Raw genomic sequence first — 26258 nt, 5'->3', positions numbered from 1 at the left:
CGGAGCGGCCCCGCGCACAGCCCGGCCGGGCCATGACCCCCGCTGCGCTCTTTCACAGGCTCATCGCCGCGGCCGCCCGGGTGGGTCCCCGGATCCCGGGGCGCGGCTCCACAGTGAGCCGTCCAGGAAGCGGTGAGTGCCCCGCGCCGAGCGTCCCATGCCGGTAGGCGCTGCCCCACCCCGCCCTGATAGTAGCGCTCCGCTCGTCCGGAGAGCCGCATCCTCGCCGGGCGTGTAGACCCGGGCTGGCGGCGTACACGCCCTGTGAGCTCCGCGGCGGGAGGGACGCGCCCTGGGGAGGCAGGGTCCCTGGGGGGCTGTGGGGGCCACCCAACTTCTCGCAGACTCTACTGCGGAGACGCGGGTTTTGGGAAAGTTGAGTTCCCTCTGGCCATGTTGCAGCTTGCACCGGACGGTGGGGGTGTGGCCCGCGCGTGGACGCCTGTGTCCCCACTACTCCCCAGAGGACACCAAGCTGTGGACCTCTCAGCGCGCGTTCCTTCGGAATGAACCACACCACCATTCCTGAGGGCTGGAAGTGAGCCCGGGTGAGTGGGGGCAGGAGGCCTCGGGAGAAACCATTTCCCCTCTATCAAGTATTTCAGAATATATTATTTATGAACTGCCTCACTTAGGGGCCCCTTGGCTCCCAGGGCATCAGACCGCTTTGCAAACCGGCAAGGGGGCCAGTGTGAAGGCACGAGTGCCAGGCGCAGGCGGGACTGAGGAGGTGCGGCGCACGTTAAACCTCCCCCCACCCCACCCCTCCGCAGCTCCGCAGGTGCCCAGGCCTATGGGGTGGGTGGGCTCTCAAGGCGGTTGGAACGTCTGTCCTCTGGCTGTTAGGCCGTGCTGGAATCTAGAGAGAAGTCTGCGACTCAGCAGCCTTTGAATCGTTGAGGGGGACGAGGGCCTGAAGACACTTCTGAGATAGCACAAGGAAATCCCATTTTACAGATGAGGAAATTGAGGCTCAGAAAGGTGCGCAGGGATTCGCAGGATCTGGCGCTTCCTGCCCTGTGGCAGGGGTGCTTCACAGAGGTCTCTTTCCTGGGCTGGGTTACCTCGAGAAAGCACCTTCTTACCTGTCACCCCCTTACCTGTCCAGGCCACACCCACCTTGGATTCTGTGTCCCCACCCCTGGGCCCTCTGGACAGGAAGGAGGCGGTGTATTTATGGAAAGACTTAATCCCTCCGCCAGCCCCAAGGAGGCTGAGAGCTCTGGCGCCTAATCTCTCTCTGGAAGCTCTTCCAAGAGGTGGTGGGGCCCAGAGAGAGTACTTCCCGGAGCTGGGGGTAGGGTGGGGGGTGGGGGAGACTTGAAGTGGGAACTTCCCTTGAGTGGACACTGAAAAGAGTGCGGTGATATTTAATGTTTACATGCCTTTCTGTTTGAGTCCTCACACCAACTCTGACCAAACAGTTATTATCCCCATTTTCAAGATGAGCAAACACAGGCCTGTAAACGTAAAGGGACTTACCCAAGGCCATGTGGCTGGTGAGTGGCAAAGCCAGGGCTTGACCCCCGAGCCCTTGCAGTGCATTACTGTTGCCTAAGCCTAAGCTGTTGGCAGTGGTGGTTCAGTGGTAGAATTCTCGCCTTCCATGCAGGAGACCCAGGTTCGATTCTGGCCGGTGCACCTTATGCACAGACACCACCGTCAGTGGAGGCTATGATGCTGAACCGGTTTCAGCACAGCTTCTAGACTAAGATGGACTAGGAAGAAAAGGCTGGCAATCGGCTTCCGAAAATCAGCCAGTAAAAACCCTATGGATCACAATGATCCTATCCACAACCGTTCATGGGGATGGTGCAGGACCAGGCAGCATTTTATTCTGTTGTACATGGATTTGCCATGAGTTAGGGGTCTCCACGAGTTGGAGGCCAACTCGACGGCAGCTAACAATAACAAGGTGGTATAAGCTAGACCAACCTTTTAGGACTCCCAAATACAAATCTCTCCCCCAATAAAAAATTATTAAGGTGTAACATGTACATGCACACATCAAACATGGACACTCACATTAAGAAGCAGAATGTTTCCAGCCCCCAGGAACACCCCCCAGCATAAACATTTTTATTTTTTATTTATTTATTTTTAGTACACATATTGTTTTATGACATTGGCCAACAACCCCACAACATGTCAACCCTCTCCCTTCTCGACCTTCTTCCTCTTTTTTTGTGAAAACATACATAGCCAAAGATACACCGCTTCAAAAATTTCCACATGCACAGTTCAGTGACATCAACCACGCTCTTCCAATTGTGCTGCCCTCTCACTCTAGATGAAGGCTTACCGAACAAAATACTTTCTCGTTTAACAGTGAGTACACATGTTGCCCTATGACAATGGTTAACAACCTCATAACGCATCAACACTATCCTTACTCAACCTTGGGTTCCCTATCACCAGCTTTCCTGTCCCCTTCTGCCTTCTGGCCCTTGTCCCTGGACTGCTGTGCCTGATTAGTCCCATTTGGTTTTATGGGGCTGTCCACTCCCCGGCTGAATGGTGAACCTCGGAAATGACTTCACCACTGAGCTAAAAGGGTGTCTGGGTGCCATACTCTGGGGGTTTCTCCAGTCTCCTTTAGGCCAGTAAATCTGGTCTTTTTTTTGGGAGTTAGAATTTTGTTCTACATCCTTCTCCAGCTCTGTCCAGAACCCTCTGTTGTGATTCTGGTCAGAGTAAACGTTTTTATTGATGTATAACATTCAGAAAGGTGCATAAATCATAAGCATCGAGCTGGATGAATTGTCACACAGTGGTCCCAAGGGGGGCAGTGGGCAGGTGCTTTGCTCAGAGTCACATGGCCAGTGGGTGAGCAGACCGTGGCCAGGCCCCAGGTGTCCAAGACCCTGCCCAGCAACAGAGATCAGGAGGGGGTTTCGGTGGGTGCCCACCCCACCCTCATCCTCTTTCACTTCCTGTCAGGTTGTGGTGTGACTGTCCCGGCAGCTCCCCACCTCCCTGAGAGCTGCTCGCCTGGCTCGCAGTCTTGCAGCTCTGTGGGCGCCACTCCCAATTGCACTCTGTGTACTCATGTTAACACTTGGAGCATCCATGCACAGCACAGTTCCTTTGGCTAGAATTGCAGGGATCCTAATCCTGCTGCAGAAAGAACGTGCTTTTTCTAAAGAAGGAAGAACACCAAGACGTGCTGTGTGCTTGCTGGAAGCCCCGCGTGGCCACCCGGCCAGTACTTTCCTCCCTGTGTCTGCAGAGAGCTGAAGGAGCTTCCCTGACCTCACACAGCTGGGGTGGAACCTGGTTCCGCCTGCTGAGTCCCCCCACCTAGACTAACTGTCACATTCTTCAGCTATGACTCTGCCCTTCCTCCATCCTTAAAGGATGTCTTTGTGAAGGAGGTGAGGCTTGTAGTGAATCATGAGCTCAGTGGCTTACGGTGACTTCATCTGGGAGGTGGTTCTACAGACATCAAGACCGGACTCCACCACTCCCTCACTTTCCCTCACTGGGCCTCATCATCTGGGGAAGCCCGGGTGTTAGAGATCAGACTACCTCTGCCTACAGTTGCCAGATGTGGCAAAGAAAAATAGAGGATGCCAATTAAATTTGAATTACAGGTAAACAATGAATAATTTTTTTAGTGTGTCCCATGCAACAGCTGGGTAACCTGTATTTTATCTGGCAACGCTAACTCTATGGGCACTTCCAGCTCTAGACTAAAATGATTCACTCCAGGAGGGCTTACTTCGCGCTCCCAGACCCCCATGATCCACAGAAGTAGTAACTTTTCACCAGACATTGGAGTCAGAATCCTAAAAGCAAGGTCTGTGTCTCCAACAGGCAGTGCTAAGTCGTGGTTGCTTCTCTGTGTAAAGAGTTTTATTTTACAAAATTTTTAAGTTTATATTGTAAAATATATATAACATAACGTTTGCCAGTTCAACGGTTTTCATGTTGTGCAACCATCACCACGGGTTTTTGCCAGATTTTTCATCACCATAAACAGAAACTCAGTGCTTCCTAAATAATGACTCCACTTTTTCCCCCTCCCTCCCACCCCTGGTAACCACAAGTAACCTTTGGTCTCTATACATTTGCCTATTCTAGCTATTTCATATAAGCTCGATCATGCAATATTTGTCCTCTTGTGATTGACTTACTTCACTCAGCATAATGTGTTAAAGGTTCATCCATGTCATAGCATGTATCCGGACTTCATTACTCTATAGCTGAGTGATATTACATTGTATGTATGTACCACATTTTGTTTATCCATTCATCTGTAAGAGTGTTATTATTTTTCTTTTCTCTCTGCCTGGAAAACCTGTGGAGGGTGAGCTGGTTAGCAGTCACTGCTGCAGGCTAGTAGTTGGTGGCTCCTATTTTCAAGGCTGTTTTTATATAATTGTCCCTGTCACCCAAGATAGAATCTGAGGCCATTTGGCCTTAGAGAGATTTTTCTGCCTGGGCGCAAGAAAGAACCTGTTCTAATTCAAGCTGTTGTGCAAATAATTAACAATCTGATATTTGGAAGGGGACATAAACAGAGCCTGATTAAATATGAAGGGAGGTTTTTACGCTCCTCAGAATGTGTGAAAGGGAGAGAACATTTATACCTAAACCAGCAGTTCTCAGGGGCCTCACAGCTCTGTACGCCAAGCTAATGTTGCCCCTTCCCATTAAATCTTCATTTTTTAATGACAAAAGTATGTAGTATTTTTGTTTATGGTGGTGTGTAGGACAATATAGTTTGAGGCATAATGTGGTGCTGTAGACCCTCGGGAAGCCACTTTACTGGGAATGGTGGTTATGTGTACCTCAAAGGATATTGCTAGGGTTCCATGGAATCATTTTTATGATACACTCAACCCACGACTTCACATATTAGAAGCATTAGGTTCATATCTATTAGCCGTTGACATCACAATGATGGGTAAAAGTAGCACCATGCCCCACAGTTAGGAGTCTGATAGGGTTTTCATTCAGAGGGATGCAGAAGCAAGCTTTAACTCCCACTTTCCAAAGCATTCCAAGCCAACCCAAGGAGTGTACTCTCCCTTGAAAGCATCTGCCATCTCTGCAGGAGGTGCCCTCCAGCCTGGCAGCCCCCCATCACAGAGGGAGTGGACGAACTCTGTCCACACTCTGAGTAAATCCATCCCTGGAAGACATCCTCCCCATAGAAGAGTTGCAGTGTGGACTCGGGGCCACGCAGGGGGCACCCCAAGTGGTCTTCTACACATGCTCAATAGTAACACTACAGTATTAATATTATGATGATGATGATTGTATTAGTGCCCTGGAGCTGCCAAAACAAAGTACAACAAACTGTCATTGTTGTTAGGTGCCTTCTAGTCGGTTCCAGCTCATAGCGACTATATACAACAGAACAAAACACTGCCTGGTCCTGTGCCATCCTCACAGTTGTTGCTACGTTTGAGCTTATTGTTGCAACCACTGTGTCAGTCCATCTCGTTGAGGGTCGTCTTCTTTTCCGATGACCCTCTACTTTACCAAGCATGATGTCCTTCTCCAGAACTGGTCCCTCCTGACCACAAACTGTGTGGCTTTAAACAACAAAAATTTATTCTCTCACAGTTCTGGAGGCCAGAAATCCAAATCCAGGGTGTCGGCAGGGCTATGCCCTCTCTGGAGGCTATAAAGGAGGATCCTTTCTTGTCTCTCCAGTCTTCTGATGGCCTCAGTCGATCCTTGGCTTGAGGCTGCAGCTTAACTCTATTGTCTTCCCTCTATCTCTCTTTTATAAGGACACCACTCAGCTTGGATAAGGACTCACCTACTCTGGTATGACCTCATGTTAATTTAACTGATAACATCTTCCAAGACCCTATTTCCAAACACAGTCACGTTCAGGAGTACAGAGGTTAGGACTTCAACATATCTTTTAGGGGGACACCATAACGATGCTGATGATGCTGATGACGCCTACTATGTCTAAGGCCCTGTCCAGGCTGGCTGTGTATGCCTGTTTTACAGATGAGGTCACTGTGCCTGGATCGGACATGTCTAATGTCACAAAGCCCCTCTTTCCCCTGGGCCAGGCCGGAGCTTGCCCTGGAGACTGCTGTCTTCCTCTTGTCCTTGTGGGGAGGTGGACTCACCATGAGAGTCACAGCAATGTGTGCCATGATAAGAAAACTCAGCTTTTTGTGCTGTCACATGACAATATGTGTATAAATTTTTGTATGAGAAATTAACTTGAGCTGTAAACTTTCACCTAAAGCACAATAGAAATTCTCCATTTGGGAATTTTAGAAACCTGAAGTTAGTTTTCGGGATGTAGCCATGACCCCTTGGTGCTACATTTACCTGACCCTGGAGCAGCTTCTTGTCCCATAGGTCACCTGAATCCAGGCCGGGGACACTCTTGGTTCCAACCTAGCCCATGCAGGGGGAGCTAAAAATAGGCCCGGAGATGTGGTTAAGCCTGGCTTTTTTTGGCCCCCAGTGTTTTGAGATGGGTGTTTAGGCATTTTTAAAGTTGCAAGACAGGTTTTGGGGCAAAACTTACAATTCAGGATAACTCTTCAGGGATGCAGTACTACCTGGAGCAGCATGTTAAGAACCTTACCTCTGCCAGAGTGGAGGTGAGTGCATCTCCCACCATTTCATGGAAGGTTCTAGGAGAATGCCAAGGAGTTCCAGGTCTGCCTGTTGGTGGAAAGTGTAAACTCTGGCGTCAAAGTGCTAGGTTCAAATCTCAGCTCCACTACTTGCCACCTGTATGACCTATGCAAACTAAGAGATGTTAAAGCTGTGTTTCTCAGGATCTTTTTTTTTGGCCCAGAATGTTTTGAGATGGATATTTTTTAACCTGCAAGGCAGCTTTTACGGGCAAAACCTATGCATTCAGGATAATTCTTCTGGGAAGTAGCACTGCACAAGTGTTTCACAAACTGAGTTATTAACTGATAACTAATCTCTCTGTACCTCAATTTCCCGATCTGTGAAACGGGGATGGGAATGGCCCAACCTCATGGGGTTGTTGTGAAGATGAACTGACCATGGATACATGGCATGTGAGGGTTTGGACAGGCCCAGTGCTTACAGAGCTCCAGAGGCAGAACTGTGATTCCTACAGACTCTTCTTGCCAGCCCTGGCCCCTGCTCTCTCCTTGAGGAAGGATACACTCCTGGGTTTCTCATCCTGCACATTAGAATTGCTGGGGAGCTGACTCTAAAAATCCCAGTGCCCAGGCCACATCTAGACCAAATACCCTGGAATCTCCGGGAGTGAGACCTAGGCATCAGTATTTTTAAAAACTGATGAAAAACTTTTGGAAATGAATAGTGGTAATGGCTGCACGACATGGTGAAGATAATGAATGTCACTGAATTGTATTTGTAAAAAATGGTTGAAATGGCAACTCTTTTGTTATATATACTTACCAGAAGGAGCACTGGTGGCGCAGTGGTTAAAGCACTTGGCTGTGAACCGAAAGGTTCAAACCCACCAGCTGCTCCGAGGGAGAAAGATGTGGCAGTCTGCTTCCGTAAAGATTTACAGCCTTGGAAACCCAATGGGGCAGTTCTACTCTGTCCTACAAGGTCGCTGTGAGTTGGAATGGACTCATCGGCAGTGGGTTTGGTTTTTTTTGTTCGTATAGTTATACAATTAAAAAAAAATAAGCTCCCCAGATGATTCCAAGTGCAGCTAGGGGCCAGTACTCAGTGAATCAGCCAGGGGTCTTGTTAAAATGCAGGTTCTGGTCCATGGGCCTGAGAGGCAGCATTGCTAATAAGCTCCCGGGGGTGCCAGTGGTGCTGCTGGTCTAGGACCAGAAAGGGTGAGCAAGAGCCTCCCTTAGGAGCCCTAGGATGGGCTGTGTTATCCAAGGAAGATTTCGCAGGGCCACTGGGGAGTCCTCAGCGTGGGTCACCAGTTTGGAGCATCCGGCATCTCCTAGCAGCAGGCCTGCCTTAGGTCCCTGCCTTGCTCAGTCACCAGCTGGGGCAGCTGGAGGGAAATGCAGTCACCTTGCAAGCCAAGGAGCAATCGATCTCCGAGCCGAGTGGGGCTTGTAGTCATCGCACACTTGTTTTTACACATCTGAGTCCAAGATCAGAGAGGTGCGTCTTCATGACTGCCCCTCCACCCCTCTCTCCCTACCCAGCCTGGCCTGGGCCTAGCTCACAGGTGGCTCTCCAGTTCTCTGTGTTTCAAGGAATGACCTCAGTGGCTCCCCTGTCAGCTCAAAAATGCTAGGACCCTCCAAAGTGTAAACAAGACCCCTCTGGGGTGGGGTTCCAGCATGGGGACAGGGCAGTCCTGGGTCCAAATCCCAACTCCGCTTCTGGTTAGCTGCGTGACCTTGGGCGGGTAATGTCACCTCTCTGAGCCTTGATTTCCACATCTGCAACATGGGGACAGTAATAGCACCTCCTAGGATTAAATGTCAAGGGCATGCGTGGTACTCGAGCACTGTCAGCCGTTGCTGTTATTTTACTTTGTTTATTCAGCATACAAGGGGTACATTGTGTAGCAGGATCATTGTTGGGGACCCTGACTGGGACAACTTTAAGGCCCATGGGTTGAGGACCAGGCATCCTTTATAGCTCAGTCCCCAAGTGTCTGAGGGATCTGCATCTTACAAGAGGGGCAGTGGTGGAAGGGAAGAGGCGCCAAGCCTGGTGGGCTATGGCCCACTCCAAGGGTCCTCGCGGTCCCTGGGGCCACTCCCTAGGAAGGCTGCAGCGTTCTTGTCCCACATCATCAGCCCCGGCCACGTCCTCACCTTGAACTTTGCCCTCCCTGCAACAGCGGCCGCCACGCTTGCCTTCAGTATATTTGGCTTTGATGCGCTTGAAAGTTTCCACCAGCCCAGACTCCCCTCTCTGAGGCCAGATGTAGTCAGCAGGAGCCGTGACCTCGCGACAGCCGGTGGTTTCTCTGGGCCAGTATTTCCTGTTCTGTACCCGTTAGATGTGCGACGACAAGTCACCCACGTTCCCCGCCCCTCTCTGAGTCTCTCCTCTCTCTGCAGGCCTGCAGGAGTGCCAACATGGGGCTTAAGCTGTCCTGCCTGAAAGGTAAGACGTGGGGGCCCTCCCTGCAAGCTCTTATGGGAGGTCTGGGGGTGGGAGAAGGTGGGAGGGTAAACCCCAAGACCCCGGTGTGGGGGGACTGCTCCTTCCTCTACAAGGAACAGGCACCACCAGGTAGGAGTCTATGAAGGCAGTGCCTGCACACACTGGGCGCTTTATAAATGCTTGCTGACTCTGCCCTCTTCTCCTTGCCTTTCCTTTCATTGGCAGTGAGAGGTGTGGGAAAGTTCCAGGGTCATTGGGCCTCAGTTTCCCCCTCAGAGGGACTAGTGCAGGCTGTTGAGAGTCAGGGATAAGGAGGCCCCGGGCGAAGGTGCCAGGCATACGCAGGGGTGCTTGCTGTCTGCAGACACGCCCTGTGTGCTGTTATCTCAAGGACAGGACCAGGCCACCTGGTGGTGGGGAAGGTGGGCCGGGAGGGAGGAAAGGCCAGCAGAGAGAAAGTTCTGGAAAGACACGGCATCACGAGGGTCGTTGTAGGCATTAGCAGAGGCGGCCAGACCTCCGTCCTGTGCTCTAGAACTTTCTGTCCAGCATCGGGATAACCCTTGGGCACCTCACACCAACATCGCTCAAGCCAACACCTCTTGCCACAAAGCCCATTCCTGTTCCTCCTCTTGTTCCCACGCCATGATAGAAATCTGAGAGTTACCCTGGATGCCCCTCGCCCCAGGTGCAGCATGCCCACCAGCCCTGCATCGTATCTCCTGGAGGCCTCAGGGGCCCAATGGCGGCTGCATCACGCCTGCCACAGGCCCACGCAGGCAGGAGGACGTACTGGCTCCCACCACACTGTTCTGGCACATTCTCCATGCAGCAGAGGGCCTTCGAGGGCGTGACTTTGCCGTTCCCCTGCCTGAGACCCTCAGTACCCCAAATCGCCTGGTCTGACCACCCCTAATTCTTCCTTAGCCTCCTTCCCATCGACCCGCCCTCCAGGTACTCAGCTATCTACTGCTGCCACTGCCCTTCCACCCTCCCCACCATCATACTTGCCATCCATCTGCCTAGAATTCCAGGCACTGGGAGGAAGCACTCAGAACCCCTTTATCTGCACTTATCCAAGACAGACACAGGCCACCAGCCCCAATGCCCAGAGCCCCTACTCTGTGAAGGACATAACACATAAAGGAGATTACCAAGCAGAGTGTTCCCCCAGGCCCTCGGTCCTATCCATCCTTCTAACAGCTCCACCTGCCTGCTCTTCCTTTGCTGCCCCAGGGATGTTCTTACCTGGTTGTCAGCATTGGGGGAGTGCACTTTTGTGTGCTGTGCTTTATTTTTGTCTAATGCTTGGGGGTGAGTGTTGTGTTTCTCGAGGCCAAAAGGTTGTCACAATTCTTTGATGACAGCATGGTATTCTGCCAAAAGTCGGTCTTTGGGTTGTTTCAAACCTGTTGCTTTTGTGGATAGTGCTATTTTGAGCTTCTTTGCTTTATAATTTTTTGGATGTTATTTTTTTGGGATAAATTCCCAGAAGTTAGAATTACTGGATAAATGTTGTTGTTGGGTGCCGTTGAATTGATTCCGACTCATAGTGACCCCATGTAACAGAGTAGAACTGCCCTATAGAGTTTTCCAGGCTGTAATCTTTACAGAAACAAATTACCAGGTCTTTTCTTCTGCAGAATGGCTGGTGGGTTCAAACCACTGACCTTTCAGTTAGCAGCCTAACGCTTAACTGTTTTGCCAGCAGGGGTCCTTCACTGGATAAACGGCTAATTCTTATTGGGGGCTTAGTCTGGGCAGGGTCTTGTCCTGTGCATTCTGCGTGGATTAACTCATTCTGTCTCTGCAACAGCCCCTTGAGGTGGCTGCTATTAGGGCTCCCGATTTCCAGATGTGGAAACTGAGGCACAAGGAGCAGTGCAGTTTGCCTGGAGCTGGGACCCAGGTGGGCTTTGAACCCTGACAGGCTGCTGCCAGAGTCCTTGCTTCAACCACCACCTCATACAGCCTCTTCACAGGAAAACATTTTAACTCGACATTTGAAGTAGCTGCGTCTTATAGATTGAATGATGTCCCCCCAAAGTATGTTGAAGTCCTAACACCTACTACCTGTAAACGTGACCTTGTTTGGAAATAGGGTCTTTGAAATATCTTATCGGTTAAGTTAACCTGAGGTCATATGGAGTAGGGTGGGTGCTAATTTCCATCTGAGTGGTGTCCTTATAAAAGAGAAGAGGCACAGAGATACATGCCATGTGGAGATGGATCTATAAGCCAAGAACACCCAGACCTACCAGAAGCTGAAAGAGACAAAAAAGGATCCTCCCCTAGAGCCTTCAGAGAGAGCATGGCCCTGCTTGATACCCTGAATTTGGACTTCCAGCCTCCAAAACTGTGAGACAATAAATTTCTGTTCTTATAACCTGTCTTAGGCTGGGTTCTCTAGAGAAGCAAAAGCAGTAAAGCGTGTAAATATATATGTACAGAGAGATTTATATCAAGGAAATGGCTCACGCAGTTGTAGAGACTGGAATGTTCCAAGTCCGTGGGTCAGGCTGGAGGCTTCTCCTGATTCACATAGCCACAGGGGCTGGTGAACCCAAGATTGGCAGGTCAGAGACAGAGCAGGGCTGTTGCTCACAGGCTGCAAAAAAGATCAACGAATCCCAAGAGCGGCAGGCAAGACCGCAGGTAAGCTGCTAGCTCAAGTCCCAAGAACTGGAGGTCAGACAAACAGGAGCCAGCTGCAGGATCCAAAAGCCACGAGCCTTGCCAGAATGTCCACTTGCATTCTATGCAGGCCACTTGCCCAGGGAAACTCCCTTTCAACTGATTGGCTGCTCCCAGAGAATCCCATCATGGGGTGATCACAACATCATATAACTGCCAAACCACTGAGAATCATGGCCCAGCCAAGTTGACACACAGCCTTACCCATCACATAACCCATCCAGTTTTCACACACAAGAAAGCTCAAAGAAGAGAGGACCCCCCACCCCTACGTGGAACATAGCCATTTACTAGCAGTCCTGGGAATGGGGCATTCCTGCTCCTACACCAATACAAGGCCAAACCAGTAGGTCTAGAAGATTCCATCTCATCTTTCTGCACTGACCAGTATCTCTGGGAAATGTAAAGTTTGCAGTAGAATTCAAATCCTCTGGTTTACATGTCCAGTGAATGGGTTTATCAGGACTTCTCATCAAATGAAAGAATGCAAGAAAAACAGTAACAGTATTTGAACCCCTAAAGAGGCCACTCCTTCTAAGTCCACCAGGATGCCAGAGGTGCCACAGCTTGGAAAGCTTAGGTGCCCCGTAACCCTTCACCTGGCCATCAGATTAAATGCAGACCTGCTGGCGTTGTTTTTTGACAAATTTTTGCCATCACTGTGTGTCTTTGCGTGTCAGCACGAACCCAGCCTAGCAATTGTAGGAGTGTTTCGTGAGTCACATCAAATGTATTTCCTTATGTGAGTCAGCTGAAGATTTGCCAAATCCTGAAGAAGTCAGTGAACCTTTTCAGTGTTCAGTTTTCCCATTTACACACACATGTTTTAGAGATGTTTGTGAGATTCTCTGCCATCATTGGTTGAAGGGTGATCGTTAACAATAATTACAGCTCGTGGGGTGGGGCCTAGGAAACCTGTTAGCAAGCTCTCCAGGGGACTGTGGAGGACAAATCAGGGGTCCAAGCCTCAGTTTCTCCATCTGTAGAATGGATCCCCAAATGGTTATATCTTCCGCATCAAGGTTTGAGAATTAGCTGAGATAAGGGTTTCCTGCCCACCTTTACCCTTTTCACCACCAAGCCATGGAGGCAGCTCCAGGTGGGTGGGGACCTCAGCTGGGAGGAATTAACTAGAGGTGTGGGCTTTCCCAGCAGGGCAGCTGGCTGTGATCTTGGGGCTGCCTCGGGGGCCCAGCCTGGTCTCTGGGGTTCTGCGGAGGGTGCCAGCTCCAGCCCCAGACAACTCCCACATCACCATGGAGACCAGCTCCTGGGACAGGCTGGTCCCTTCAGGTTGCCTGTACAGGCAGGCCCTGAGTTAGGAGCAAGCTTGGGGAGCTGATGAGCAGTGAGGAGGTGAGAGTAGCAGGGACTGGGGGCAAGGGGCCGAGTGGGGGAGCTGATGTCACTGGGGTAGGCAGGGCCGTGGAAGCTGAGGTATGGCACCAGGAATTTCTTCTAAAGTAACAGGAAGCCACTAGAATCATTTAGCTCAAACCCAAACCAAGCCCACTGCCATGGAGTCGCTTCCCACTTATAGTGACCCTGTAGGACAGAGTAGAACTGCCCCATAGAGTTTCCAAGGCTGTAATCTTTATGGAAGCAGACTGCCACATCTTTCTCCTGAGGAGTGGCTAGTGGGTTTGAACCTCTGTCCTTTCGTGTCCTAAGTTAGCAGCTGAGCACTTAACCACTGCACCACCAGGACTCCTCGGAAGCATTTAGACTAGAGTCTAAATCTCTGCTGCACATCAGAATCACTGGGAAGCTTTTCAAAAGCTGCAGCCCTGGCCCAGCCCTCAGAGACTGGGATTGGATTGGTGTGGGTGGACGCCCAGGAATCTGCTTTTAATCAAGCCTCGCAGGTGACTAACCTATGCAGCCTGGGGTAAGAGCCACTGCCTGGGTCTAATGTCCTTGCTTTCAGGTAGGGGAGGGGGTCATGAGCACGTTATCGTGGCTGGGAACCTGGGTATGCTGGCTCCAATCCAGGGTTCTTTCTGAAACCTTCCTGTCCAATCTCTGCCCAGGAGACTGGGAGGAGGAGGGCTGAGAGACCCCCAGGCAGCTCAGAGGAGCAGGGACTGCTAGTCAGAGCCCGTTTTAAACGCTGGCGCAGATGGGGCTTCATTTGGCCCCACCCTGTCCCTAGGCGCCAAGCAGGCAGCCCTCCTGGCTTATGGGGGATTTAGTAAAGCTAAACCTCGGCACCTGCTGCCCTTGAGAAGAAGGGGCCAGCTAGTGGTGCAGCAGGTGGGAGATGGACGCAGCCCTCACCAGCCTTGGGTGGTCAGCCCCTCTGGTTTCCGTCCCAGGGCTCAGCCTGACTGGTGGGGATGTGTTCTGGGCTCAGTCCCGTAAGCCTTCATTGTCTCCCTTAAACCCTGGTTCCAGGGGTCTGGAGCCACACCTGCCTATTCATCCCTGTAGCCCTGGAGCCTGGCACACAGTAAGGACACAGTACATATTTGTGGAAGGGACAGTCTCCGACCCTGACTAAGGACCAGATGGGAGATGGCCATGTAAAGATGGAGGCAGAGATTGGAGTGATGCAGCCTCAAGGCAAAGAACGCCAAGGATTGCAGGCAATACCAGAAGCTGTAAGAGCAAGAAAGAATCTTTCCCTAGAGCCTTTGGAGGGAGTGCGGTCCTACAGACACCTTGATATGGGACTTGTGGCCTCCAGAACTGTGAAAGGATAAATTCCTATTGTTTTAAGCCACCAGTGTGTGGCACTTTGTTAGGGCAGCCCCAGCAAACTCATATGGATTTACAGGTGGACAAAGACCCTGAGAAGCTTCTGGAGGGGCTGGTGCTGGAGCTGGGCCCTTGATGCTCAGGAACTGAGCTGGACCTGGAGGCAGTCCTGGAGGTGGGAAGGAGGCTTGGGGGTACTGATCAGGGTTGAGGGAAACATCGCCCCACCTCCTGTCGAAGCCTCCTATCTCTGACTCCTCCCAGGTTCCCTCTTGGCGGCAGCTCGTCCCTGACGCAAGCCAGGCTTTTTCCTTAATTAAAAAGAGATTTAAAACCTCTATTGCTGTCTCCATTGGGCCTGGAAGCCTTGAAAAGGTAAAACTGCGGGTGCTGCCCTGGCCTTATCTGTAATAACACAAGGCTTTCCTTGTAATTGGAATTAAAAAAAAAAAAAAAAAAAGATTAAATGCATCTGGAACCATTTGTTGGTTTGTGTTTTGAAAGACCTGCACAAAATCCAGATGCCCGGTCCTCTCTGAGCAATTAGTGGCAGCACAGCCTCCTGACTGGCCTCGGTAGCCCTGTGTTCGTGCCCCTGGACCTTTGCACATGCCATGACTGCCCTCAGAGTGCCCTCTGTTCCATCTCCTGTCTGGAAAGCTTGTCTGACTCCTGCCGCCTCCGCTAATCACGCTACTTGTCCTATGAATCTGCCCCTCACTGCTCCTTTAATTGGCCCAGGTTCTTGGGGGTGTTTGTGTGGTTTCTGGTCCCCCAGGAGGGCAGGATCCGGGCCGAATCCTGTGTGATCCCAAACAAGATCCCTACTTCTTTGTGCCTCAGTGTGCCCATCTGGAATACGGATTCTAACACAGTCCATCTCATTGGGCCATTGGGAGGACCCAGTGATGAAATGGTGCGATGGGCTAACATTGTCCCTGTCTCCCAGGAGCACTGTCCTTGAAGCCCAGCATCCATGGGCCCCACCCTATTGTTTTTCCAGCCAACTCTGGAATCTTTGGGGTCCCATTTCTGCTGCTGGAATTTGGAGCCAGAAGTTGTGGGAAGACAAAGTTTTGAGGGGGAAGAACAGAGAAACATGTATTGAGACTATTTTGTTCTGCGGTGCTCCACATAGTTGTTGTTAGTTGCTGTCAAGTTGGCTCCGACTCATGGCGTCCTTTTATACAACAGAGCAAAACATTGCCTGGTCCTGCGCCATCTTCATGATCGTTGGTATGTCTGAGTCTGTTATTGTGGCCATTGTGTCAATCCATCTCATGGAAGGTTTCCCTTGTTTTTGCTGACCCTCTACCAAACATTATGTCCTTTTCTAGCTATTGGTCTTTCCTGATGATGTGTCCAAAGTGAGCTGAAGTCTCGCCACCCTCACTTCTAAGAGGCATTCTGCTTATATTTCTTCTAACACTAGTTTATTCATCCTTCTGGCAGTCCACGGTATCTTCAGTATTCTTTGCCAACACCACAATTTGAATGCATCAACTCTTCTTCAGTCTTCCTTTTCATTGTCCAGCTTCCGCATGCATATGAGGTGATTGAAAATACTATGGCTTAGGTCAGGCGCACCTTAGTCCTCAAAGTGACATCTTTGCTTTTTAACACTTGGAAGAGGTCTCTTGCAGCGGATTTGCCCAATGCAATATGTCGTTCGATGTCTTGACTGCTGCTTCCATGGTTGTTGATCGTTGATCCACGTAGGATGAAATCATAGACCACTTCAATTTCTTCTCCGTTTTTCATGCTGTTGTTTATTAGTAGCACACAGTACATGCACAATGAATATCTGCTGACCTAGCCCCTCCACTGGGCCAGGCTCCATGTGGCTCTTGGGACAACCTTGTGAGGGACGTGACATCAGCCTCATGCTACGGATGAGAGAGCCATGAAGGAGGCAGTGTCATAGCTGGGAAGCGGGAGAGCTGAGAGTCGAGCATGGCTTCTCCTTCTTGCCAAACCCATGATGTTCCAATAAAGCAAGGAAAAGGGTCCCTGAGTATCAGCTTGGAGCCGTGAATACATTGTCACCTGTCACTTCACACAGAATGTTCAGCACCTGCCCTAGATGAGTGACTGTGAGGGTGAGACAGGGCAGGGTCCCTGCCTGCTCTCAGGTGGGTACAAGTAACAACAGCCAGGTGGCACACAGTGGATGCTCAGCATCAGTGAATAAATGCTAAGGTTGGGCTCTCATGGTCTTAATTACAGCCTGTGGTCATTGAGTGTGCACTGCGCGGCCAGCTCTGGTTTCTGGCCTGGAAAATGCACATGTGTCTTAGTCATCTAGTGCTGCTACAACAGAAATACCACAAGTGGGTGGTTTTAACGAAGAGAAGTTTATTTCCTCACAGTCAAAGTAGGCTAAACGTCCAAATTCAGGGCGTCAGCTCCAGGGGAAGGCTTTCTCTCTCTGTCGGTCTTCTCATCAGTGTTCCCCCAGACTAGGAGCTTCTCGGTGCAGGGACCCCGGTCCAAAGGATGCGCTCTGCTCCAGCACTCCTTTCTTGATGGTATGAGGTCCCCAACTCTGTGTTTGCTTCCCTTTCCTTTTATCTCTTGAGAGATAAAAGGTGGTGCAGGCCACACCCCAGGGAAACTCCCTTTACATTGGATCAGGGATGTGACCTGGGTAAAGATGGTGTTACAATCCCACCCTAATCCTCTTTAACATAAAATTACAATCACAAAATGGAGGCCAACCACACAATTCTGGGAATCATGGCTCAGCCAAATTGCTACACACATTTTTTTGGGGGACATAATTCAAACCATGACTACATGATAATCGCAGCTATCTTGAGGGATGGAGAGAGGACTTAAATGGGATCCTTAGTCTTCCCAGCGCCCTCTGGGTGTGAGTACTATTCCTTACCCCCAATTTGTAGGGGGTAAGGGGCTTCCTGGGTGGTGGAAACCATTCGTGCTCAGCTACTAACCAAAAGGTTGGCAGTTTGAACCCACCCAGCAGTGCCACAGAAGAAAGGCCTATAATCTTCTGTAAAGACTACAGTCAAGAAAACCCTATGGAGCAGTTCTACTCTGTAACACATGGGGGTGACATGAATCGGAATCGACTCAATGACAATGGGTTTGGTTTTGGTTTTTCAGCTGAGATAGAGCCGCAGCCCTGGTGTATCTGCTTGCCTCCCGCTGCACTGTGGGCCCACCAGGTGTAAGCAGGTCGGAGCCCACTGTGTGTGACGGTGCCTTGGGAAGCTCAGCCTAGGTCGCTGGCAGGGTCTCTGAGCTGGCTCGGGACTGTGATTCGGGTGCTGTTGTTTAAAGAGCCAGCAGAGGGCGCCGATGAGCTGTGATGCAGGCACCTGCGGCACCTGCTCTGGGCTTCGGCCCCCTGACCTGCCCGTGGCCTCTGGGTGGCTTGGGGGCTGCTGAGAGCTGGCACTGGCACAGGCACAGGTATTGATGCCCTGTCCCCAGTGACCTGGAGCCCCTTAGAGCCCTGACATGGGGTCTCAGGCACAGGTTACCTGGTCAGGACTTTTGAAGGACGAGGCTTGAGAAGTGGTGGCCTGAACCAGAAGGGGCAGGATGGAGCAAGGGGCGGAGGAGGCGTGCTCACACTTGGAGCCACTTCAGGCACCAGCCCTGCCACCTGGCCACCGTGTCACCTTGAGCACTTTGCTTCGCTTCCCCAAGCCTTGGTTTTCTCAACTGTAGAATGGACGTGATGGTAGTGTCCACCAGAGGGATGGCATGAGGGTTAGTGCAGGAGCGGAAATCCCAGGCTCAGCCCAGAGCCTGGCATGGGAGTGCCTAGGAAGGGCAACCCCAAACCACCTCCCAGCCCAGGTGTTTCATTCCTCCAAGGTTGGTACAGCGACCTCACTTTTACAGCCAGGGAAACTGAGCCTCAGAGTGAAGCCATGTGTTGCACAGTCACCCTGGCTCAGTGGTTCCCAGCCCTGGCTGCACATAGAATCACCTGGGCCATATGCAGAGCAATGAAATCAGGCCCCCTGGGGTGGGGACGTGGCACCTATATTCCAGGTGATCCCAATGGGCACCCAAGTTGGAAACCCCTGCACTTGAGCTAGGAAAGGGCAGAACCAGGTTTCAGGGGAAGGCTCTGACCTGCACATAGCAGCGTCTTCCAGCTTACCCCATGCAGAGGGCTGGCTTGCCAGGCCAGGGTTTTGTGGTCTGGTTTGTGTGGCTCTATCCAACGTGTCGAGGACAGCGAGTGCCGCAGAGTAGGCGAGGCCCCATCAGGCATACTTGTCCCCCATCAGTGTCCTGCCCCCACCCTTCCTGGGATCCGCTGGCTGCCCTAGTCCCTCCCTGGGCACTGGCCCCTTGGAATGGGAGCCAAGGCCTTCCTCTCAGGAAATTGGCTTTTAATAGCCCAAGGCTGGCACGTAATTAACAAATAACAGCTCTGGGTTAGCACTAATGAGTTCCTGGGCTGGGGCAGGGCTGGCATTTGTTGTTTTAATCCCTGAAGTCAGCTTTATCCTCCTGAGAACTTTTCCCTCCTGCTCAGCCACCTCTCCTGCAGAGGCTGGGCAGCTCAGGGATTTGAGTCTCCAGCGCCTTCCTCCTGTTTCTCCTCCCTCCTTCCCTTCCCTCCCACTCTGTTTCCTCTCCTCTCTCCTCCTTCTTTCATTATCTCCCTCCCCTCCCACCTCTCCTTCTTTCTTCCTTCTCCCCTCCCTCCCCTCCTTCCTTAAACACCGCCCTTCACACCCCTCTTTGCTCCCTTCCAGCCTCCTGCATCTCCTTCCTTGTTCCCACTGCCTTCCTTCTTTCCCATCTCCCCTCCTCCTCCCTCCTACCCGGTCTCCCTTCTCCCCTCTCCTCCCTCCAATCCTGTCTTCCTCCTTCCCTCTCTCCTCCCTCCTACCCTGTCACCTCCCTCCTACCCTGTCTCCTTCTTCCCCCTCCCTCCTTCCTTCTCTCCCTCCTCCTCGCTTTATGGATGATAATAGAGCTTGCAGGGATGAGCCTCTCTAGGGCCCCTCTGCAAGTACATTCCATGAATCTATTCCTGTCCTTACACATGTAGCCCTGCAGGGTAGGTGCTGCCACCTTCCAAAATGGGCTGTTTTGGATTCTGTTCTTGTGTTTTCTATTAAGGAGAGGGATCCTGAGGTTCTGTTATCTCCTATTAGGCATGCCCAGGATCTAAACATCCCACTCCTGGATGTTATAGAGTAGGGCTGGCAAGCCACAGCCCAGGGGCCAAATCCAGTCCTCTGCCTGTTTTTGTAAATAAAGCTTTATTGGAACACAGCCACATCCATTTAGTTATATACCATCTATGGCTGCTTTCATACTCCAGTGACAAAGTGGAGTCATTTTGACAGAGACTGTATGGCCCTCAGAGCTTAAAACATGAACCGTCTGGCCCTTTACAGAAAAAGTTTGGTGGCCCCTGTTAGGGAGGATTGTAGTCACAAGAGACAGGGCTTCGGGGGTCAGACGGACTCAGGTTCAAACCTGGACTGCACCACAAACTGTCTTTACAAATGCTCTCTGGTCATCAGTTTCCACATCTGTGAAATGGGACTGATAAACTACCTGCCTCACAGGTCAGTAGTAAGGTATGAGTAGTAAGAATGAGCAGGTGCTTACCCAGTGCTAAGCAAGGTGGCTTGTAAGTACTGCCCATTATGGATGATCACATTGCCTGCCTTGTATTGGCTTTACATTCTGGGCTTCTTCCGAGATTGCAGAAAAACGCAGTTCTACGTGAAGGGTGTTCCAGGCAGTGGGAACAGTGTGTGCAGAGGCATGGAGGAATTAGGGAACTCAGCGAATTCAGGGAATGGAACCATTTGGTGAGTTGGGCAGGTGGTAGGGAAGAGGCTGCAGGTAAGTTGGGGCAAGATTGTGAAGACTGAGTGCCGGGTAGGACACTGACTTTAGTCTGTGATCAACATTTCCCAAAATGTATTTCATGACTCATGGTTCTGTGAGATGTTAGCAAGTGTTCCTCCAAAAATGTACTCCATTGTCATTTGTTTGGGAAGCTCACAGTTAAGCACAATAGAAGCAGCTTCTTCACGGCAGGACTTCTCAGAACCTTTAATACTCTAACATGCATGTAAATCTTCAAGAGGAGGATAGAGTAGATGGGATTCAGTCAACATTCAAGTATGTATGATTCTTAAACTCATTTGATCATGGAACCCCTTCCTGTGGGAGTCTCAGAAGGCCAGTGTTCCAGGGAACACACTTTGGGAAATCCTGCTGGTAGATAGTAGTCAAGAGCTGGTGAGTGTTCTAAGCAGGCATGTGATGTGATCACTATTTGTAGTTTCTGGCTGCTGTTTGAACGGTAGACTGGAGAGGGATAAGCCAGGAGGCAGAGAGACTATTTAGGGGCACAAGGAAGGAGAAGGATGGATGTCAAAGATACTTAGGAGGTAAAATCTACAGACTTGATTAAATTGATTGATCAATCAATGATAAACCAGATAGATTAAATTTGCCTGGAGAGTTGGAGGGTGAGGAGAAAAGGGAAGAAATGAGGTTGATGCTGTGGTTTCTGATGGGTGGTGATGTCACTGACAGATGGGAAGAGTGGAAGAAGGTGTTTGACAGAGTGGATGGTGGGTGGTTTTTATGTCAGCAGGAGAACCATAAATGGGCGTGGCCTAACTACCTGCATTTAATTTAGGGAGAGGTAGGCCAATGAGTTTGACAACTTAGAAGAAGTGGACAGTCACTAAAAAACACAACTTAACCAAAACTGACACCAGATGAAACAGAAAACCTGCATAGCCCTGTTATCTGTGAAAGAAACCACATTTGTGATTAAAAGCCTCTGCACAAAGAAAATTCCAGCCCAGACAGTTTCACTGGTGAATTTAATCAAACATTTAAGGAAGAAGTAATACCAATCTCGCACACACTCTTTAAGAAAATAATTTGTGTGAGTGATAACTTCATGAATAGTTTAGAATCAGGAAGACCTGGGTTCAAATTCAGCTCTGTTACTTTCATTCATTCAGAGTCATTTTTTGAGCACTTATTTACTATGTGCCAGTAGGTCCCTGGGTGGCATAAATGGTTTGCAATTGGCTGCTAAACTAAAGGTTGACAATTCAAACCCACCCAGTGGTGCTGCAGAAGAAAGGCCTGGCAATCTGCTTCCATAAAGATTACAGCCAAGAAAACCCTTTGGAACCAGCCCTACTGCATAATACATGGAGTCCCCAAGAGTCAGAATTGACTCTATAGCAATAAGTTTGGTTTGGTTTACTGTGTGCCAGACACTGCTGTAGGTACTAAAGATAAAGTTAATGAACAAAACAGACGCTAATCCCTGCCCTAACCAAGGTACACAAGCTTGGGCAGTCATTGAACTTCCCTGTCCATATAGTGGTGACAGCAGCCCTCCCCTCTCCTGGGAGTTGCCAGGCCTGAAAGTGATGGTGCAGGGAGGGAGGGAGGCCGGCAGCCAGCGGCCACTGATGCTTGTCTCTCTGTCATATATGTACGTGTGTGTGTGTTTTCCACGCCTGCCACTCAGGCTTTAAAATGTGTGTCAGCAGCAGCAGCAGCCATGACGAGGCCCCTGTCCTGAGCAACAAGCACCTGGATGTGCCCAACATCATCATCACCCCCCCGACCCCCACGGGCACAACACTGCCGAGAGACTCGAGGCGGACTGGTGAGCCCACCCTGCTGCCGCCGCCGAGCTGGGTGTAGAGAGACTCTGGGTACAGCCGGGGGGCCTGGCTGGAGACAGCTCATGGGGACCGCCCCCAGCCCCTGGGTTTAGGAAAGATTCACACTTGGCTCCGTGTACTCTCCACTATGGGCCCCTCGCCACAGCACCAGCCTCAGCAAGATGTGGCATGTTAAGTAATTAGCTAGACAGCCCCTGCCGGCAGCCAGGAGCTGTGATGGATGGGGCTGGGCTGGCCCGCCACACCGCGTCCCCTGCCAGCCAAGGTAATTGATGGATGCGCCTCCGCCTGCCAACCCGTTGGACCAGTGCTCCATCTCGTTGGCTGCGGTGGTTCCGGCTGGACAGGACAGGCTTGGAAACACAGCCCATGCCCAGGCTGGGGCTGGACCTGGGGCCTTCTGGATGCAGTCTGCTGTAGGGAGGGGAGAGGAGATGGAATTATTCCCAGGGGAAGGGAGAGGCCCAAGCTGGTGCCCCACCTGCCCCTCTGTTGGTACCGTTGGAGCCAGTGGGACAAGTTGTTCATTTATTCATTGAATTGAACCAAGATTTATGGAGCCTCGCCTGGGCTGGGTGCTGAGGCCGCTGTTGTGAATAATAGAAGTAGTAGTAATGGTTGTGATAGATAGCACTGTGCCAAGTGTAGTAAACACATTTTCTCATTTAGTCTGCATGCTAACTCTCATCCCCGTTTTATAGATGGGTAAACTGAGGTTCAGAGAGCTGTTGCTGTACAGCTGACAAGTGGCATAGTTGGGATTCCAGACCAGGCTGTGTGATCTGGGCTTGCACTGCAGACCCTGGGGCTGGATGCCCACCCATCGGGTAGCATGGATCAACCAGTGAGCCACTATGACATGGTTCCTGCCAGGGATTCAGTGATGACAAGGCAGGGTGGAATTGGTGGGACATCCTGTCTGATAGAATGGGGTAGACTTTTCCAGAATTCCTGAGTTTGGGTACCAGCGTGCCCACTGGATCAGAGAGCCCTGGAGAAAGCCACTGGACCCCTTCTGGGAGGGGCCCAGTGCAGACACGAGGACTGCAGGCCTGCCCAGTTATGGCTGTAGTGTTCACCGTCCCATGTGAGCTCTCCATGTGCCAGGCACTGGGTAAATGCTTTTCATGAATGATCTTATTTCATTCTGACCCTAGGAGCCATGAGTATTGTAATTACCTCTTTTTACAGACAGGGAAACCGAGGTCCAGAGAGGGTCAGTGACTCCTGGTCCAGTGCTGGCTCTGCCACTGGACGCCCTTCCCTCTCCAAGCCTCAGTGTCCTTGTCTATAAAATGGGGTCATAGCCGGCCTTCCCTGCTTCCTGGGACCTGAGTGAGCAGCAAGAGACTCCTGGTTCTTCTACAAGGTCTCTGGGAGACTCCCAGACCCTGGGAGAGGTTCCTTTTAAACTTAAATAGCTGCCATCTGGTCCATCAGGCTGCAAAGCTCAGACCCCACCCCTGTTTTCTCTGTTGAGAGAAGCGAGGTGTAGGACAAACAGCACAGGCTTTGGAGTCAGAAAACTCTGAATTCAAATCCCAGCTCTCCAGCCCATCAACTGTGTGACTTTGAGCAAAGACTGTACCTCCCTGAGCCTCAGTCTCCCCATCTGTATAATGGAGATGATAATAGTGCCTCAGAGCAGTGTGGAGGGTTCGTGATGAGGAATGTCAGGGCCTGGTTTGATGCCCTGCACAGTGGCTGAGTTGTTGATATTGTGAACAGTGAAATGGAAGGCACGAGCAAAGAGCAGCAGACCCAGTAGGGCCTTCTCTCTCAGCCTCAACTTCCCACCTGGAGAGCCACGGTTGTGGATGTGTTGAGCTCCCAGCCCTGCCCAGCCCAGGGCGTTGAAGGCAGCCAAGGGTGGGTGGCTCAGGTGGGTCCAATCCTAGGGACCTCAGCCAGAGACTGGGGAGAGCCAGGCACTGAGAGTGGGCAGAGGGGTACCTGGGAAATTCTCATGAGACCCAGCATCATTTGGGGCCCCTCAGCACCCAGTGACACCCCTGCCCAGACATGGGGGAGTTTGTGGCAGTAGTATAGGGCAAGGGGGCCCAAAGGCACCAGCCTCGAAGCTCCCAGAGAAAGGGGGGCTTGGATGTGGTGGGGTCGATCTGATGTCGCTCCTCTTTTTTCTAGTCTGGCTAGATGAGATGGGGACGAACCTGGATGATGGAGAAATGGACCCAGAAGCTTGAGGAGGGGGCACATGATGGGGATTTGTCCACATGTGCTCCTGTGCTCGCTAGCCACCCCCACTCCAGATGTCCTGGTGGGGACGTGGCTGCCTGGGACAGCTGTGCTGAGTACACACATGTGCACATGTGCTGGATGGGGAGACGGAGCAATTCCGGGCCGAGGAGAGCAGCACTTGAGGTGTGGCGAGATGAGCGAGGAATCCACCCTACTGCTTCCAGAACAATGCTTCCAAGGTCCCGCTGAGTGGAACAGACCTCTAATGCCTATGTTCCTGCTGACCCTGGTGTGGAAGAGGGGAAGATCCTTCCCTCAAGGCCCTGGAGATGGCTGGCAGAGTGCAGGCCAAGGCTCTCTCCTCTGGGAACACATACCCTCTGCGCCTTGTTTTCTCGTGGCATCAACACAAACTAGAACTTCTCGCAAGACGAGCAGCTTGGTTTTTTACAAGTTGTTTTACAGATATCAAAACAGTCCAAAAAGTGGTTTCTAATTTCTTTTTTGCATATAAATAAAGATCCTCTGTGATGAACAGCAAGTCTTGCTCCTGGGGGCGTTTAAGACAATTGCTTAGAACAGAGAAGCCAGCCCGGCTTGTGATGGGCCTTCGGATAGTCAGTTTGCAGACTACTGTAGGCCTCAGTGTGGTCCAGGTCAGATGGGTCTGGTGAGTCCCAGGCTCATCGCTTACCAGCTGTGGGACCCCGCAGGGCCTTCGTTTTCTGTAAAATTGGGGTAATAACACATCTCTAGGATAGGAGGCAGTGTTGTTTTTTAAATAACATTTGATTGTTGGTATCTGCATTTCCCTGTCGGCTGCTCTGATCTTGGCGTGTATTTTTATGTTCATTTTCTGTGGCTTCTCCTGAGTTTGGTTTTTCTCACTGTCTTATCGGCTCCCCTAGAAGCAGAGCCTGAGGCAAGGATTGGGTCCAAGAAGTTTATTTGGGGGAGAATCTCAGGAAGCATCAGTAAGGGAGGGGGGAAGCAAGGCAGGGAAGGGAAGGAACCCCCCATAAAGGGGGCTATTGAACCAGTTACCCCCAAGAACACCTAGACTTAGGTCCCCTGGGGGGCCCTGGGGGTAGGCAGTGTGGAACTCCTGTCATTGTTACCCCCATCCCCAAGGAGTGAGGAAGCAGGGTCTTCATCCTTCACCTCTCAGCCTGTCCACTCACGGGCCACGGTGCTTATAGTAGGAGTCATGGGCCACACTGGAACTCTGAGTGCCCAGGGGACATGGGTGAGCCCGACAGCCAGGGCTGGCTTCATGGGCATGCAACTCACACAACCTCAAATGGCGCTGTGCTCAGAAGGGCCACACTTGGTTTAATGCTCTACTGTCATCTTGCCCATGTTGAAATTCATAATCATCGTTGGACAAAGAGTATGTTCATTTTGCACTGGGCTCCACAGATTATGCAGTCGGTCCTGCTTCTACTCCATGTAAACGCCTGTGAGTTAAGATGCTTCATGTGTGGTGGGTCATCCAGGGCTACAGAGCATTCCCTTGGTGGGGGATTCCCTTCTCCCAAAGCCCATCCTTGTCTCACTTAAAGTTGTTTCCTTTCTCGTCCGTCCGTATAGAAATCAGTCCATGGCTTGGGAAGTGTTTAGAGCCTGTCTCCAGCATCTGAACTGGTAAGCTGCTGCATTGTCCTGCTTTTTTCATTTTTTAAACTATTTTATTAAGGTATCAGGGTCCCCCAGGTGGTACAAACAGTTTGTGCTTGACTGCTAACCTAAAGGTTGGCAGTTCAAACCTGTCCAGCCACGCCACGGAAGAAAGGCCTGGCAATCTGCATTCATAAAGATTATAGCCAAGATAACCCTATGGAGTAGCTCTACTCTGTAATATGTGGGGTCACCATGAGTTGGAATCGACTTGACAGCAATGGTTTTTTTTTTTAATTGTGGTATCAGCTATACAATAACCTGCAGTAAACTTGATCATGTAGCTCAGTC

At 51.0% G+C, this 26258-nt stretch overlaps 1 protein-coding gene across 2 annotated transcripts; it reads left to right on the top strand.

The window, feature by feature from the left end:
* Window positions 1–9: 9 nt before the first annotated feature.
* On the top strand, window positions 10–25406 carry CUNH16orf74 (chromosome unknown C16orf74 homolog). Of its 2 annotated transcripts, XM_023732554.1 has the most exons (5): window positions 10–132; window positions 403–548; window positions 8982–9027; window positions 21932–22072; window positions 24237–25406. In XM_023732554.1, the coding sequence occupies exons 3-5, from the start codon at window positions 9000–9002 to the stop codon at window positions 24293–24295; spliced, it is 228 nt and encodes a 75-aa protein (XP_023588322.1). In that variant the 5' UTR covers window positions 10–132; window positions 403–548; window positions 8982–8999; the 3' UTR covers window positions 24296–25406. The 2 variants fall into 2 exon arrangements, with proteins under 2 accessions (XP_023588322.1, XP_012411401.2); XM_012555947.2 differs by lacking the exon at window positions 403–548 and having other exon boundaries at window positions 72–132.
* Window positions 25407–26258: the final 852 nt, after the last annotated feature.

Source organism: Trichechus manatus, unplaced genomic scaffold (genome assembly GCF_000243295.1).
Source record: "Trichechus manatus latirostris isolate Lorelei unplaced genomic scaffold, TriManLat1.0 scaffold00053, whole genome shotgun sequence".
Classification (NCBI taxonomy): domain Eukaryota; kingdom Metazoa; phylum Chordata; class Mammalia; order Sirenia; family Trichechidae; genus Trichechus; species Trichechus manatus.
Note: the sequence above shows the minus strand (reverse complement) of the source record. Positions and strands in the feature narration are given on the sequence as shown.

Bases quoted from the DNA above. Each gene is read 5' to 3' on its own strand.
- CUNH16orf74 (XM_023732554.1), top strand. From the start codon at position 9,000: ATGGGGCTTAAGCTGTCCTGCCTGAAAG. The intron at 9,028-21,931 runs GTAAGACGTGGG...CCTGCCACTCAG, and splicing joins TAAGCTGTCCTGCCTGAAAG to GCTTTAAAATGTGTGTCAGC. The intron at 22,073-24,236 runs GTGAGCCCACCC...TCTTTTTTCTAG, and splicing joins GAGAGACTCGAGGCGGACTG to TCTGGCTAGATGAGATGGGG.